Here is an 18,476-nt window from a genome sequence, read left to right as displayed (position 1 = left end):
ACTGATGCTCAAAATAACAGATCAATTTTTTGTTTGTTCTTTTGACTTATTAGAATACAGTAAGATAGATAATAGATATGGATAGATACAGTAGAAAGGTAGATATATAATTACAGTAGATACATAAAGTAGAAAGATATAACATACAATAGACACATACAGTAGATAGACGAAAACTCTATTGACTTGACATTCTGCTTATCCACTATTGTCACCTTCTCCGGCAGGTTTGGAGCTGCTCCCAGGTCAGATGAATACTTTTATAAGTGTCCTCATAAGGGTGTTCCAGACCTACACCCAAAGTGTGTCACTTCCAGGAAAGATGGAGCAGCACATTGCACCTTATAAAAGGAAGATGAGACTCGGCAGAGGGAGCAGGTAACCGGAGAACAGCGTCACATGCAGGTGTCGGTAGGTCTATCTATCTGTTTAATATCTACCTACCTACCTATCTAATATCTATCTACCTATCTGTCTATCTGTTTAATATTTATCTATCTATCTATCTATCTCTATCTATCTATCTATCTATCTATCTACCTATCTGTCTATATATCTACCTACCTACCTACCTATCTATCTGTTTAATATTTATCTATCTGTTTAATATCTACATATCTATCTATCTATCTACTTATCTATCTACCTAACTACCTATCTATCTTTTTGTTTAATATCTATCTACCTATCTATCTACCTACTATCTATCTTTCCTTTTTTTTTTTTTTTCTTTCTTTTCTTTTTCTCTTCCTACCTTCCTCTCTTTCTGTATTCAAGTTTTTTTCTGTTTACCTCTTTGTGTATATAAGTTGAATAGACATCTTATAATTGGGATGATGTCTTGAGTAGCGTCTCTTTATAATATTACCAGAAAACCGGTCCCTGGAGCATAGATTATGTATATAGGGGATTATTCTCTATTCTACTTAATCTTTTCAAGTCCATCTAATCAGGCGTGCACATGTAACTAAGGAGGTGCAGAGGTAGCAGTTACACCTGGGCCATGTTGCCTGAAGGATCTAAAAAGACCCTTGTAAATGACACATGGTAGGATTAGAGCCCAGGAGCTTCACATTGGGTCTCTGCATGCTATCAAGACATGCTGGGAGTTTACGTTTCATTCACATCTAAAAAATCATTCATGGCATGTCTACAGAATATGCCATACTGTATATGTCTGATAAGATTGGGACTCACACTGGTCTGTAGAACGTGGTCTCCTGGCCCTCTTCTGGACTGGATTTGGTGGCCAGGTTTGGTGACTGTAACTATGGAAGCGGCCACCAGAGCTTCTAACAAGTTCACTTTTCTACGCCGTTTCCATAACTCCTATTCATCTGTATGGGAGACGCAGAAACAGATAAGCACATCTCACTCTGCTGTTTCTGTAGTTCCAACTGCTTCTGGACACTGTGTCTTGGCCAGAGAATGTTGGGAGGAAATGGGGCATCCTGAGATGAGAATACCCCTTTAAAAGTAAAAGATCTGTTCTGACAGCTCATCAGATGTGAGCTGGACCTGGTCAGAACTGAACAACTACTGAATGTACATAAGGATTTTGTCATTCACTGACTTGAAGCAGTGATTTTGACAATGGTGAGAAAGTCTATTAGAAAGTTGCAGAACTTTCCCTTATACAATGACTAATCTGTATTTGCATAAGAGTGAACCAGCCCTTTAAATTGCCACACAATTGCAGCATAGAATAATAGACTAACGTGATTGCTATTTGCATAATCTCTCTGATAATCCATTAATCACCCGGGATAATGGCTATGAAAGTAATTACACAGATAATCAATCAGCTTCCAGGTTATTTTGCGCAGTTATGTAACCGCAGAAAAGGGCAGGACAGAGAAGTTATTCGCAGAGTCAGGAATACTGTAATATATTTCTAATAATCATTGAGGGGCTTTTCCAGGGATATACACTGATGACCAATTGGAGGATAAACCTGTCTGTGCGATCAGTGGAGTCTGGCCTTCAGGACCCTGTGAGATCAGCTGGATGAATGAACTGTGTCTATAGACATGCTACTGTGGCTCTAAAAGGCAAAACCTTTATTCTGCTGATGGGGGGCCCGGGGTTCAGATTACCACTGATCACATATGGGTCCTAGTGTCTGCTCTTTTACATGGAGGTGGACAGCAGCTCTATAGATATCGTATCATATCAGATTTCCACTCGGAAGAGAGAGATTTACACAGAGACAGATAAAATCAGGACCAATGGCGCAGTGGTTGTGTGCCATTCTGCTGATTGGAGGAGGGTCTTACTTCAGCCAATCAGCAATAAGGTTTCTGGGTCACGTGTTAGGGTGGGTTCACATCTGGGTTCTGAATTCCGTTATGGAATCAATAAGACAGAAGGACGGATCCGTTATACTGCCCATAGACTTTAAAAGGTATTCCGTCTTAATAGAAGTCTATGGGAATCATAACGGATCCGTCCCGTTTCCATTATGTAGAACGGAGAAAAAAGTCCTGTCGAAAAGACTTTGTTTTCCCTCTTGCATAACGGGAACCAGACGAATCTGTTATGATTCCCATAGACTTCTATGAAGATGGATCAAAACAGAATGACTCTTAAAGGCTTCCATCCGTCTTATGGATTCCGTTATTTTCCATTATAACCATGTTATAGCGGAAAGCCATAACGGAATCCAGAACACAGATGTGAACCCACCCTTTATTTTTTTTGGTTATATAGCGCTGTAGAGATACTGTCCTCACTCCTCCTGTACAGATACTGTCCTCTCAAGCACATTCACACATGGGACAGTAACATATCAAGGCAATATAACCCATCCGTTTGTTTTTTGGAGTATGGGAGGAAACCAAAGTACTAGGAAGAAACCTGTAGAAACAAGGGAACATACAAACTCCATGTATATGTTGTCCTCGGACGGACTGAAACTCACAGATTGCCACCATTAAAACATAGCCATTTGTCTCGTTATATTAAAATAACCCACAAATGAATAAATAAAGAACTATTTTTGTGACAAAAATATTAAAAAATAATAAATAATGAAAATTAGGGGAGTAATTAGGCACAGGTGTTGACTGTTTAATATCTGGGACACTGTCCCTAAGTATCACCCTATAATCGATACCCTGCCTACAAAACGGAATAGCCGCCCGATAGGGGTGATCCCGTATCAGGAACCTCCTACACACCCTAGAATGGCCCTGATAAAGGGATGGAAAACCAACTAATATAAGTTGACATATAACCAGTTTATTAAATAGAGTACCGGGACAGGGACAGTATTATTAGGAATTATTTGATATCTTTGCAAGGCATCACTAAGTGATGCTTGTGATGAATCCTATCTAAGGAGTTGATATGTGTTTTTTTGGGTGGATTATATTTCTCGAGGAATAACATTTATTTTAGTTTATTATTTTTGGTCGTTATGGTAGTCTATTTACTAAATGGTTATATGCTTATAAGGTTATAATAAGGTTATAATTATATGGTTATAATAACTTATATTAGTTGGTTATCCATCCCTTTATCAGGGCCATCCTAGGGTGTGTAGGAGGTTCTTGATATCGGGGCGGCTATTCCATTTTGTAGGCAGGGTATCAATTATAAGGTGAGACTTAGGGACAGTGTCCTAGATATTAACCAGTTAACACGTGCGCCTAATTACTCCACTCATTTTCACTATTTATTATTTTTTTATATTTTTGTCACAAAAATAGTTTTTCTTTATTTATCCATTTGTGGGTTATTTTAATATAACAACATTAAAGGCTATGTTTTAATTGTGGCAATTTCTGACAAATTACTTCTTGTCATCTTTATTAGTCATCATAAAACTTCAACATGCAGGGAAATAATTATGATCTACAAAGTGAATTAAAGTTTTGGGTTTCTACACATCAGCACTAATTACTGCTATTCTAGTTCCCCTGCTGCGCTACATAACACTTCAACTTCTACTGTCATTAATGTAAATTCCCATAGTAATTACTTAATAAAGGACTGTTTAGAGCGAGATGTCTACGTGTGTGTGTGTGTGGGCTGTCACGTGGCCAAAGTAGTATCATTAGTATATTATTATATTGTAGGGTCATTTCTTTTGTTTTTCTTATTTGACATAATTCTCATTTGTTCATATTATTTTGTTACATTTTTACAGTCTTTCTTTCCTAAGATGATGGAAGTCAGGAAGACCTGGGCCTGGGCCATTGTCATACTTATGCTGCTAGCTATAATTGTTGTTGGGGCAACATTGATAGGGGTGTACATGACACAGAAGCACATTGAACAGGTGAGTGCCGATTGCACCCAGGTCTGGTGCCAGGAAGGAAATGTATTATCTGTAGTGTTACATAGGACTGCATGTCCATTATCTTTACTCAGAGGTATTCCTGTCTGTTACCAGGGGTGTTACTTAGAACTGCAGGTAACATCTACTACACTCGCTGCACTCAGAGAGTTATAACTGTATTATCTATAGTGTTACATGGGATTTGAGGTAACATCTACTACACTATCTGCACTCAGAGAGTTATCACTGTGTTATCTGTGTTGTTACATAGGACTGCAGGTAATATCTACTACACTATCTTCACTCAGAGAGTTATCACTATGTTATCTGTAGTGTTACATGGGACTGCAGGTAATATCTACTACATTATCTGTACTCTGAGAGTTATCACTGTGTTATCTGTGGTGTTACATAGGACTGCTGGTAACATCTACTACGTTATCTGTACTCAGAGAGTTATCACTGTTTTATCTGTGGTGTTACATAGGACTGCCGGTAACATCTACTACGTTAGGCTACTTTCACACTAGCGTTCGGGTTTCCGTTCGTGAGCTCCGTTTGAAGGAGCTCACGAGCGGACCCGAACGCAGCCGTCCAGCCCTGATGCAGTCTGAATGGAGGCGGATCCGCTCAGACTGCATCAGTCTGGCGGCGTTCAGCCTCCGCTCCGCTCGCCTCCGCACGGACAGGCGGACAGCTGAACGCTGCTTGCAGCGTTCGGGTGTCCGCCTGGCCGTTCGGAGGCGTGCGGATCCGTGCGAATCCGTCCAGACTTTCAATGTAAGTCAATGGGGACGGATCCGTTTGAAGATGCCACAATGTGGCTCAATCTTCAAGCGGATCCGTCCCCCATTGACTTTACATTGAAAGTCTGGACGGATCCGTCCCAGGCTATTTTCACACTTAGCTTTTTTTTGCTAATATAATGCAGACGGATCCGTTCTGAACGGAGCCTCCGTCTGCATTATTATGAGCGGATCCGTTCAGAACGGATCCGCCCGAACGCTAGTGTGAAAGTAGCCTTATCTGTACTCAGAGAGTTACCGGTGGAGTTAGAACTGCTTGTTCTATCTTCTAGGTGGTGGAGATGGCCTTTGAAGCCAAGAGTGGAGAGAAGGTCCAGCAGACGGTAATGGTCAACAAGGATGGGAATGTGGCAGCGTTTTATGTCAACTCCAACAACGAATCGTCCACTATTCTGTACGACTACAATAATGTGAGTGATCACAAGTCCCTGTACATGAAAGACATGAAAGTATAAATTTGAGGGTTTGCTACAATTCTGTTCAGTCTAGACAATCAATTGTGAGTTAAAGGGGTTATCCAGCAGGATTAAAAAATATAATTATAGTAACATTATATATGTATATATATATATATAGCCTTACTCACCTCACCAGTCCCCTGCTGCAGTCACTTCAATGCTTACCAGGGACGGTACTGGTTTCCACTTCCTGGTCCCAGCTTGACACAGAGAAAATGCCTTTTAAACATCATGGACTACAAACTGATACATTTTTACCTGCACTGATAGATTGTAGCAAACTATCAGAAAAGAAGAGAGATTTGCGGGCTGATGTGTTTAGATCACAGAGGATTGTCTACACTGATACATTGCAACCAGTTATTTACTGAGTAAACCATAGGCCGCTTGATGTTCCCCAAAATTGAGCTCCACCAGCACTCTGACACACCATGTCCATAGACAATACCACCTTGCTGTGCAAGCCGGTTTGTGTCTGCTTGTATCAGAACATTGACAGCTGGGTGTTACCATTCCCCTCGTCAAAGGGATGTGCACCCGTGCTGAAAAAACTGAACAACTGAACGCAATCGCAGACAAAACTGACTGAACTTGCTTGCAAAATGGTGTGCATTTCACTGAAAGCACCCTGAACGCATCCGGACCTAATCCGTCACACTTGTGTGAAAGGGGCCTAAGGCTGTCCTCACAAATTAGATGAACATTGACCAAAGTAGCTGATTTTTGGCAGGCGCAGCCCAGCATGTAATATGTATGCAGATGTCCCACCTGATTGCAGATGCTGGAGAAAGAAAGATCAGGCTGCTGGATGTCACCATGCCCAATCCTTTTGCCCTCAGGGAAGAAAGCTGCAATCAGACCTGTCTGGCTGCAGTTTTCTCCACTCTGCTGATTACACATGGATAGCCTAAGACTCAGTTGTCAATTAGGCCTGGACTTCACTATAGTTTTTGCATACATTTTGTGAGATACAAAGATTTAGCAAAACAGACATGTCATGAGAAGTGACAGATCCTACATTAGTCCAGTGACGTCTGCTCTGAGGGTAGACTTTCTCTTCCCTTTTCTTACTCATCCAGCCCAGACTGCCATGACAACTTCTCACAATGACTGCAGAATTTGATGCAGTGATATGTTTGGCCCCTCACTTCTTCAGCCCATTCCTAGCCTCTATAGCAACAGAAATAAATTCAGATCACAGACCAGACACCCAATCTATTTTAGACCCTAGACTAGACCTTTAAATTAACATAGACCCCAGACCCCTAAATTCATTCAGACCACAGACAAAACCCTTAAATGTATCTAGAACTCAGACCAGACCCTTACAATTAATTCAGACCCCAGACCTCCAAATTAATGCAAATTCCCCAACCCAGACCCCTTAAAATAATTCAGACCACAGACAGAACCCCTAAAGTATTTATACCCCAAACAAGACCTCACAATTATTTAAGATCAGAGACCAGAACCTTGCTTTAATTCAGACCCCTAAATTAAGTCAAACCACAGACCAGACCCATAAATTAATGTAGACCTTAGACCAAATCCCTAGATTAATGCAGATGCCGGACCGGACTCTAAATTAATGTAGGGGGATAAGTATTACTGGCCATTATCTCCTGGTATACAGCTGATTTTCTTTTTTTTTTTTTAAATGAGGAAGGGCACATTAAATGATGTTCACTTTACGTGGTCATAGTCTCTGTGGGGTGACGGTCCAAACCATCCATTTTATAATTCTCCACTAATCATAACAAGCTATGTTTTAGATCATGTTGCCAGGGTCACATGAGTAAATGGCTCATTATTCTGCGTTCACTTTCTTCCAGAACATCATCGGCTTCAGGCGAGTGAACAATCAGAAATGTTTGGTTGTGGACATGAACGGTATGAACATCCCATCAATAAGCGACATCCTGAGGGTCATCAAACACTTTGAGAAACAGGTGACGTCCTGCTCCCCTTCCACAGTTATACCCCTGACTTTTCATATACTGTAACATGCACCATTCCTGCCCTCCCTCACAGAACAATACATCTGACAGCAATTTATCTTACGATCTGGTGGAAGGAGTAGAAGCTGACCGGACTAAACTGGGTGTCCACATCAATATCCTGTGCAGTGATGTCCCCATCTACTGGGCTACACAGGTAACTCATTATGTATACTGGAGCACAGCTCTGGTATAACAATTTCCAGTCATTACTGGGTCATAATCATTGGGGAAAATTCATAAAATTTGGCATTGATGGTTTTGTGGCATAGATGGTGGATACTGAGTACACATCTGTAATAGAACTGTGAACCTGTGACTTTGGATGTTCTAGTGTAAATTTTCCTGTAGTATGTTTGGAGGGTAGCTGCCTCCTTCAGATTGAGCATTCCCCACCCTTCTGCCCAGGGCTTCTGAGCAGATTATAAATATAGCTGGTTCCTACACCGCCCTGAGCATTGCAGGCTTAGATTAGGTCCAGGAGAGGGCAGTTCTGTTAGTGTTAGGTACCCATCTGCAGAAGCCACCTTGACGTTGGTAGAGGGGCACAACACACGTTTGATCGAAAATGTGCGCTAAGAGCTTCCATTTATGTATGGTAGTTATAGTACCACTGTGATCCAGAATAATCTCTAATCCGTAGTTATATTGTTTGAATGTGTAATGGTGTGCTGCCATATTTTATTTGCTGTGCATCTGTAATATATTTATCAAAAGTTTAGCCAATATTTTTTTAAATACCAGTGAAGATTGGGGTAAATTTATTAAAGGCGTAAATTCTTGAGAGGGTATCAATCGGGCAAATTTATCAGCAGGGAGGTGAGGTTGACACTTCAGAAAGTAAAACATCAAAATTGCACCAGAAATGTAAAAATGGCGACCTTTACATAATATATTTGGCTCATCATATTAAACGTTAATAAGTAGCAGAAATTTTTATTTGATCACTGTGTAGCAGTGCAGCCATTCAATTGAATGGGATCTCAGTGCGACCCCCAGTGTGACGTTACTGTGATTGTGACTGAGTCCCCCACAAACATTCAATGGAAATTTTTTAGATTTTGGGATCACAGTTGCTGCAACCTGCGGGTCATCTTGAAACCCCATTCAGTTCATTGACTGCATTGCTACAAAGCGAGCTTTGGTCGTGCAATGGGTGTTGCAGCCTAGACTGCCGTGTAGCCGCAAACTTATGTGGTGTCCACCAGTTTTACTAAATTTGGAGCAGACAAGATGAAGCTTGTGTTAGTGGGTGGGGTGTTGTGTTCAGCTTTCCTGGCTGTTCCTTTGCAGCTATAATTACATCTCTCTACTTCTCTCCCACAGAACAAGTCCCCACACCTGCGCTGGACATTTACACTCAAGTTCAGCATCTTCGGTTTAGATGTGGTGTTTACCTTCCAGTCCTGATCATCTCACCCACTATTCGGCTTGGTTTACATGTTCATGTGTTTTTATGCCGTTTTTGAAGGCAAACCAAGGCACGGACCATAAAGAGAGAGTAGGTATAAAGGACAGACACTACTTTTTATTCATTCCTGGTTCTGACTCAAAAAACTGCATCAGAAAACCTGAACATGTAAACCCAGTCTTAGGTTTGAATCACAGGGTGTTGGCCGTGGCTTTGGGCAGGATGCAAACCAGGATGTAAGTGCGACATTTGGAGTTCCTTCCCCACTCCCTGATAGACTTCCCATTATAGACTTTATACTCCCTGCAGCATTTCAGCCAGGATTATGTGGGCAACACTTGCACCAGATTATTTTTGAATACCCCAAATTGTACTCTGTTCTCACCTGACATCTTGCTGGAAGCAGGGCCATGTCATAATGAGAAGGACCCCACTGGAGTATTAAAGACTCTATTCCTAGGGTCCCCCTGTGTGGTACGTTTTGTCTTTGCTTGATGATTTGAGACTTGGTGCGGATTACAGTTCCCTGTGACCAAGTGGAACTTCTATACAGAGAACCTAGAGGATGAAACAGAAGAAGCAATACCTAATTCCAACTGCTTATTGTAGGCGTCCAGGCACTGAGAATCTCATGTCAACGAGGGTTTGCAAACATCAACCTTATTTTTCAAGATGTTGGCTGAGATGTTGACAAACAAGCTGAAGATCCTGTATAAACTGTTAGCTAAAGAAGCGGGGCACCAGAATCACCATCATGGCGGTGTATTGTAAGCCAGTATGTATAGTTGGACGGAATCGCACGTACTGTCTTAGTGGCAGTTTTTGGTGCAGAGCCAAACACAGGAGAGGATACAAATAAAGGGGAGACATCTCAGCTTGTTTTTTATGGTTCCTACTTAATATTCTTTAATTCCCACTTTTTATACTTATTTTTAAAAAACAACAAAAAAAACGAATTGCTGAAAGTCAGTAATAAAATATTAAACCTCCTGAAATGCGTTTTTGTTTGTGACATTTTCTTAACCTTTAGTACTTCTTTTGGGTCCATGGTGTTTTTTTCAAAATGCAGTATGTTCCAAGTATGACAAATTTTCCCATGTGTTTTCTTCCTTAGGATTCAGTATAGGACTTTAGAAATGCCTGAAAAAAAACGAGAATTTAAATGCCATAAAAAGACATTAAATTTGTGCCATTTTTTACAAGCGATAAAGAAAAGATTTATGAATGAAGTCTTATTTATCTAGTTATCTACAGAGCCAACTGGTACTGGTTCATCAAATGTTTGGGATTAATATATCAGATTAGATTAAGACTACTTTCACACCAGCGTTTTTGCTGGATCCATCATGGATCAGCAAAAACGCTTCCGTCATGATAATACAACCGTCTGTATCCGTTATGAACGGATCCGATTGTATTATCTTTAAAATAGCCAAGACGGATTCGTTATGAACACTATTGAAAGTCAATGGGGGACAGATCTATTTTCTATTATGTCAAACGGATCCGTCCTCATTGACTTACATTGTGAGTCAGGACGGATCCGTCTTGCTCCGCATCACATCGCGGACAGAAAAACTCTGCCTGCAGCGCTATTCTGTCCGCGATGGGGATGCAACCAAACGGAACGAATGCATGCTGGTGCATTCCGTTTCGTTTAGTTAAGTTTTGTCCCCATTGACAATGAATGAGGACAAAATGGAAGCGTTTTCCCCCGTTATTGAGATCCTATGACGGATCTCAATAGCAGAAAGGGAAAGCGCAAGTGTGAAAGTAGCCTAGCTGTGACTACATTCAGTTTACTGCTTCTGGAGGGTTCCCAGTTATAACGAGTGTTTGACACTAGTGTTTCTATGATTTTTAACATATGTGCTCATGTAAATGAGGTAGGCAACTACATCACCCCAGGCTTTTTCTTTTTCACTTTGGACTCTCCTGACCCATTTTCACTTTAGTTTGTTCCATCCTGTATGTAGCACTTTCTATTGCTGTATCCAACCAAACCCATGTTGCACTTCTCCTTTCCCCGCCACAGCTTCAGCACCGGGCCTAGCAACACCCAACCTAGTTTAACTAGCTGGTGGGAGGATCTATACATAGACACTCCCCTATCACTGCCCCGCCCATGGACATAACATCATAGGAAGTAAGAAAGAGTCGCATGGACATGGTCATGTGACCACGGCCCAGAACGGAAGACAGGAGCAATAAAAGGGAAAGAAATACATTACAAAATTACAGCTACATCTATAAATGATTCATTTAGAGGATGCTGATGCAAACCGGAAAACCTTTATACAGTCATGCGGGCACTCATGACAGGGGATATAATTTTCCAGATGAACAATCATAGCCGCCCTCTGCTGTAACCTTGAACTGTGTTACTTTCTGCCATGATTCATCAATAAGTACACTCAGAATAATATAATGAATGTAAATTACAAAGAAAGCGCAGAAAGTGTAAATTACTTCTAATTGAATTGCAACTCATTTACACCGTTAAATTACACCGTGATTTCTTTAATAATTGCAGACGTTACCTTAGTTTTGGTATTGCTGTTTTCTCAGACCCCGAGGAGGAGTGTGCAGGGGTGCACTTGGGCTGTCATGTGGGTTTTTTCTGCCTGGATAGTGGCTTCTATTTTTGAACTTAATCAAGTAGGCACAGAAGACTCAGGGTCTATGGGAGTAACATTACAGGAAATTATTTTGGTCATCCAAATTCATGAACAGAACAAGACAAGAACTTTTATACATACATATATATATATATATATACAGTTTCAAGAAAAAGTATGGAATGATATGGATTTCTGCACAAATTGGTCATAAAATGTGATCTGATCTTCATCTACATCACAACAATAGACAATCACAGTCTGCTTAAACTAATAACACACAAATAATTAAATGTTACCATATTTTTATTGAACACACCATGTAAACATTCACAGTGCAGGTGGAAAAAGTATGTGAACCCCTAGACTAATGACATCTCCAAGAGCTAATTGGAGTGAGGTGTCAGCCAACTGGACTCCCATCAATGAGATGAGATTGGAGGTGTTGGTTACAGCTGCCCTGCCCTATAAAAAACACACACCAGTTCTGGGTTTGCTTTTCACAAGAAGCATTGCCTGATATGAATGATGCCTCGCACAAAAGAGCTCTCAGAAGACCTATGATTAAGAATTGTTGACTTGCATAAAGCTGGAAAGGGTTATAAAAGTATCTCCAAAAGCCTTGCTGTTCATCAGTCCACGGTAAGACAAATTGTCTATAAATGGAGAAAGTTCAGCACTGTTGCTACTCTCCATAGGAGTGGCCGTCCTGTAAAGATGACTGCAAGAGCACAGCGCAGACTGCTCAATGAGGTGAAGAAGAATCCTAGAGTGTCAGCTAAAGTCTTACAAAAGTCTCTGGCATATGCTAACATCCCTGTTAGCGAATCTACGATACGTAAAACACTAAACAAGAATGGATTTCATGGGAGGATACCACAGAGGAAGCCACTGATGTCCAAAAAAAACATTGCTGCACGTATACAGTTTGCACAAGAGCACGTGGATGTTCCACAGCAGTACTGGCAAAATATTCTGTGGACAGATGAAACCAAAGTTGAGTTGTTTGGAAGAAACACACAACACTATGTGTGGGAAAAAAAGAAGCACAGCACACCAACATCAAAACCTCATCCCAACTGTGAAGTATGGTGGTGGGGGCATCATGGTTTGGGGCTGCTTTGCTGCGTCAGGGCCTGGACGGATTGCTATCATCAAAGGAAAAATGATTTCCCAAGTTTATCAAGACATTTTGCAGGAGAACTTAAGGCCATCTGTCCACCAGCTGAAGCTCAACAGAAGATGGGTGTTGCAACAGGACAACGACCCAAAGCATAGAAGTAAATCAATAACAGAATGGCTTAAACAGAAAAAAAAAAAACTTCTGGAGTGGCCCAGTCAGAGTCCTGACCTCAACCCGATTGAGTTGCTGTGGCATGACCTCAAGAAAGCGATTCACACCAGACATCCCAAGAATATTGCTGAACTGAAACAGTTCTGTTAAGAGGAATGGTCAAGAATTACTCCTGACCGTTGTGCACGACTGATCTGCAACTACAGGAAACGTTTGGTTGAAGTTATTGCTGCCAAAGGAGGTTCAACCAGTTATTAAATCCAAGGGTTCACATACTTTTTCCACCTGCACTGTGAATGTTTACATGGTGTGTTCAATAAAAACATGGTAACATTTAATTCTTTGTGTGTTATTAGTTTAAGCAGACTGTGATTGTCTATTGTTGTGACTTAGATGAAGATCAGATCACATTTTATGACGAATTTGTGCAGAAATCCATATCATTCCAAAGGGTTCACATACTTTTTCTTGCAACTGTATATATATATTCCTTCAGTTATATAAAACATCCATATAACACCAAATGTACTTTTACAAAGATACCCTAACCATAGCCAGCTTTGCGGTCCTCAAATTGAGAATCCAAAAAACACGGATACTGGCCGCATGTGTTCGCATTTTACGGAATGGAACGTCCTGCCCTCTATAGAACAGTCCTATCCTTGTCCGTAATATGGACAAGAATAGGACATGTTCTACTTTATTTGTGGCGCCGCAGAACAGACATACAGATGCAGACAGCACACAATGTGCTGTCTGCATCTTTTGCAGCCCTATTGAAGTGAATAGGTCTGCATCTGACCCAGATCAGATGCGGACAAAAAATACCTTCATGTGCATGAGCCCTGAAAGAAGGAGGTCGAAGCACAGGCAGCCCAGGGCACTTTGCGGTTAGCTTGTTTCCAGACCTCTGTTAACTTATTTTCTACCCCCTTTCCCCGACATCCAGAGATTCTAGTGTCGCAGATGTCCCATACATCTTGCTCCTATCCCTCAACTGGATGAAACCAAAAGAGATCAAAATGTAACAACTTACATCCACTTTAACTAGGCTCGAAACCCATCACCTGGCATCCTGACTGTTATAGCATATTTTACAAACCCCTTTACAGGTATATACAATAAATAATTATAACCCTTTGTCACTTTAAAGGCCTTTCCCATCGGACCTGATGATAATCAGTACACCAGTGACCAATTACACAATGCCTTCCCACACCTTACCAAGGGGAAGCTGGACTACACACATAACAGAAACTTTACCATTTTTCAAGACTGTTGATAATCCCATCATAATAACCATAGTTTACTCAATGGACAGAACCCCAAAGAATAATTATGGCATGGTTAGTAGTCTTTCTGATCGGGAGAAAACTTGGGACCCACCAAACTTTTTCTAAAATTGTATTCTTTATTACCATTATCATTATGGTGTTTATTTTAACTCCCTGACAACATCTGCCATACATGGGTCTTTAAACATGGAGTCCACTCAGTAGCTGAGTTGACACCATAGCTGGCTGATGACTGCTATTTTATGCAAGAGACAACTGCCAGTAGTGTATGTAATTAGAGATCATTTTAATCATAGACATGTAACAATGAGATTGCAGGAGCCTTTCAGTTGCCATGGGAGCCAGGAGCCTTCAGTTGTCTCCAAGGCCTGCCATAGCAAAGTTTCTACTAAAGCAGTGGTGCCCAACCATTTTTCGTCTGAGGGCCGCACTAGACATGGTATAAATTTCGCGGGCCAGAACCAGGTAGCTTTGCCAGAAAGAAATGCAAACACTGTGAGGGGGCACGTGTAAGCATTAGGCTACATGCACACGACCGTGCTGTTTTTTGCGGTCTGCATAAAATATATAAATCTAATTTAACCTCTATTTCTGAAAAAGTTTGTGACAGGACTTGAACTCACAGCATCTGCAGCATAGCCCAAAACTTTAACCACTACACTATATAGCTGGTCACTTAAATAAATATATATATATATTTAAGACTTCTAATGTATAGGTCTCAATAGAAGTACAGTACAGTAGAAGTCTTATATATTTTTTGATTTATTTATTTATTTTTTAAGTAACTGGCTATGCATCCATTATAGCTGAGTGGTTAAGCGCCTTGCCTCTAATGCAAAAGGTTGTAAGTTTGAATCCCGGCAGAAACTTTTCTGAAATACAGGCTAAATTAGATTTAAATACATTTGGGTGTCCCCACCTGGACAGTCCAGTTTCCTGGAACTCTGTCCTCTTTCCAGAGCAGGGTCTAAACAGACGCTGGGGTGTCCACCTCTTCAGTGGCTGCAGACATAAACTGCAGTAGTAGTAGTAGTGACTGCTGGGTAGCTTTAATGATAGTGGCACTAGGGGTAATGGTAGTGGCAGTAGGGGATTAGCAGCAGAAAGTAGCAAATATGGTGGAGGCAACAGCAGCAGCCATAAGGTATGGAACATGATGGTAGACAGACAGCGGCAGTGGCATGATGGTGGCAGCAGCTATACGGTATGCAACATGATGTTAGGCAGGCAGACAGCAGCAGTGGCATGATGGGACACCATCAGCAAGGGCAAATCTATTCTTCGGCCTCAACTGGGGCTGTGTAAAAAAACCTGACATATCCATGCCTCTTTATTTGGACAAAAGTGATGTTTTGCACACTTGAAACTTTGTCGGTTTACGTATTACAATGCCAGCTGCTGGACTGAAAACCCTCTCTGAGACGACACTGAAGTCTGGGCAAGACTGTGCAGAGTATAGGGAGCCAGTTCTAGCAACTGTTCCAATCTGGCTTCCATGGGGTCAGGGAACACGGTCTGCACCTGAGGGCTCAGTCCTACCTGGACACTGGCCTGGGTGTTCAGGCGATGATTGATTTGTATCAGCCTGGCATGGCACATGAAAAAATTGCTCCATCATGTTGATGATACTGATCTGGCTGTTGCGGCTTCTGCTGCTTATGGTAGTGGACACAGTGGGAGGTGGGTGACTTGGCGGGGAACAGAGAGGGACCTCTCAGTCACACATGTGGGCAGCAGGCGTCTGCTAGACAAAGCTGCAGCAAGCTGCGTACACAGTTTTCCATGGTAATAGAAGCAATTTAGCCTCCCTTTCGGCAAACATTCCCCCATTTTGTTTTGATAGCAAGGATCTAAAGGCATGGCTAGCGAGTGCCTTTAAGTCAGGGCTCAGCGCATTCCATCTGCGCCTCCTTGCAACCCCAGGGCCGGATTGTAGAGGATAAGGGTAATGGCCACAGTGGCAATAAAGAGCAGATGCAGTGTATGGCCAAAACATCCAAAAAATGCCAGGGCTAGATCTGCTTCTATTATGGACAGCTAGGGAACAAGTAATGCCGCTGAAACCCAAAAAATATTACTCTGTCCTCCTTCTCCTTGACCTGTCCTCTGCCTTCGACACTGTTGACCACTCCCTTCTGTTGCAAACTCTCTCATCTCATGGCATCACTGAACTGGCCCTCTCCTGGATCACATCATACCTCACAGAGCGGACAGTTAGCGTCTCCCACTCTCGCACCACCTCCTCGTCTCATTCCCTCTCTGTTGGTGTCCTGCAAGGTTCTGTCCTAGGACCCCTGCTCTTCTCTATCTCCTGGCGTGGAGGGGAGGAGGTGTGAACGATGTCTGTCTCAGCGTCCCTCATGATGTACCATTTTATATTTGAATTAAGTAAAGAAATAAAAAAAACTAAAGGTTTTGTACCAGCGCCTTGTGAGTATGACTTCTATTGCTCACTCACATACAATATTGGCACAATGAGGTAAAATGAACATACAAGTCTGCAAGTTTGAAAGACTGTCAGTGCTGGGTTAAGCAGAGCTCCTGGTGCGGACTTGTAATTGCTACAAGTGACTGAAGTGCTTCATATTATACAGTCTTGGTCATTGTCATCATCAGTTACTTGTTCTCCTGCTTAGATTCCTCCTCCTCTCTATGTCATTCATCGATAATGGAATATTTGGCCAGAAAACAACTCTTCGCACCCAGAAATCCAAACATCCACTTTCACCAAAAGTCAAATTAGCAGGCAGGATTACTTTTTTGCTATCTGTCCGTAAAAATAGTATTGTTGTTCTCCAAATGTGGCGCAGTTCTGTGCCTTCACCAAAATTTAAATTAGCAGGCAGGATTACTTTTTGCTGTCTGTCCATTAAAATTGCCTCGGCGTTCTCCAAAATATGGTGCATTTCCACGCCTTCACCAAAATGTAACTTATAAGAAAGTAGTACTTCTTTAGATTCAAGATGATAGTTTTATTATTATTTTTATATTTATTTATTTAATATTATTTTATAATGATAACTCTCACCATCCTGCTTAACAAACCTCAAACGCATTTCTGACACAAAACCGCAGTCGTGTCTTTTAAATCTACAAACAATCACAATGTTTAAATAAAAGTGACATCCAATCACTGTGGAATCCCAAAAATCACATGATATATGACTCATTATAACACGAGGAGGAGTATGTACTTCTCTCTTCCCATCCTGCGCCAGCTTGCTTCACTGTCAGGCACAGGCATGTGCCATACATTGTGGGCAGCTGCATCAATGAACTGACTGCACATGCCTGGGCCCGGCGGTGAAGTGAGCAGGTGCAGGGTTTTAGGAAGCATAGTCAGTGACTAAAGGACTGTCCTACAGTGAGATATGGGAGGAGAAATCATTGGAAGTCTCAGGAGGGCATGGGCACTTGTATCAATGGGGAACGCCCCTGGACACTTACAGGTCATTATCATATATTATCAAACTTAGTTTTTTCATTAGATGCACAGAAAACAGAAAGAAAGGCCCCAAACTGTTTTTATCACCTACAGGGCAATGATGACAGTTTACTTTGTGTAAAGTATTTGACAGACCATGAAAACCCCCAATAAAATCTATGGTTAAGGACCAGGGGTGGGATGCCAGGAATACAACTAAAACCATCTGGATAGTGCTGGACCCAATACTGAACATGGATTTATCATTACTTGCCGCAGTCAGATATATTTGGTTTGCTGCATAAAGAGGCAGATTCCAAGCTTGGTCTCTGTTCTCAGTACTGGACTTGGCATTTACTTGACTTGCCACAGCTACATCATATCAAATGTTGGCTTTCTACCCGCTTGCCCACGGGAAGAGAAGTCATTCAGCTATGGCTTTCTAGAGTTTTCCTCCACTGGGGTTTTTTCCTCTCCTGAGTGACTCTGTGTGAGTTAGGGTTTCAACACTAACATTTCAAAACTAACGCCCTATTATTAAAGTTACTTCATGAGGTAGCAAATCATGTGTTTGAGTCTCTTTATTGGCAAATTATTGTACCTAGTATTTTATAATAGGGACTGGGAGACTTCATGGTGGTGGCTAGACCAAGCTCTGGAAGTGACACAAAGATGGTGGTATAGACATATATGGGTGTACTGGTTGGCATTTTATGGACATAATAAAATACACATTTTTAAAGAATTTATAAAGGGATGTCAATATTACGTTCAACATCAAGTTGAACTGCTACAAAACTGGTGGCCCGGTCACAAGTAGGCACAGCCTAAGACACACCTTTTAGTGAAAAAGGCCATATTGTAAGTTTTCTACAGTGGTCATGTCCT

At 41.5% G+C, this 18,476-nt stretch overlaps 1 protein-coding gene and 1 long non-coding RNA gene across 2 annotated transcripts in view; one reads left to right on the top strand and one right to left on the bottom strand.

The window, feature by feature from the left end:
* The first annotated feature begins 252 nt into the window (after positions 1-252).
* On the top strand, positions 253-9,949 carry LOC122928686 (pulmonary surfactant-associated protein C-like). Its single transcript, XM_044281794.1, has 6 exons — positions 253-411; positions 4,151-4,282; positions 5,361-5,498; positions 7,379-7,495; positions 7,578-7,700; positions 8,870-9,949. Exons 1-6 carry the CDS (start codon positions 400-402, stop codon positions 8,951-8,953), a joined length of 606 nt encoding a protein of 201 aa, XP_044137729.1. The 5' UTR covers positions 253-399; the 3' UTR covers positions 8,954-9,949.
* Positions 9,950-9,962: 13 nt separating this feature from the next.
* LOC122928687 overlaps positions 9,963-18,476 on the bottom strand; it is a 30,213-nt gene continuing 21,699 nt past the window's right edge. Inside the window, exons 4-5 of the long non-coding RNA XR_006387918.1 lie at positions 11,495-11,634; positions 9,963-10,094 (exon numbers count right to left, since the gene is read on the bottom strand). This is a non-coding gene — a long non-coding RNA (uncharacterized LOC122928687). The remainder of the gene's footprint in view (positions 10,095-11,494; positions 11,635-18,476) is intronic.

This window comes from Bufo gargarizans, chromosome 2, assembly GCF_014858855.1.
Source record: "Bufo gargarizans isolate SCDJY-AF-19 chromosome 2, ASM1485885v1, whole genome shotgun sequence".
Classification (NCBI taxonomy): Eukaryota; Metazoa; Chordata; class Amphibia; order Anura; family Bufonidae; genus Bufo; species Bufo gargarizans.
Note: the sequence above shows the minus strand (reverse complement) of the source record. Positions and strands in the feature narration are given on the sequence as shown.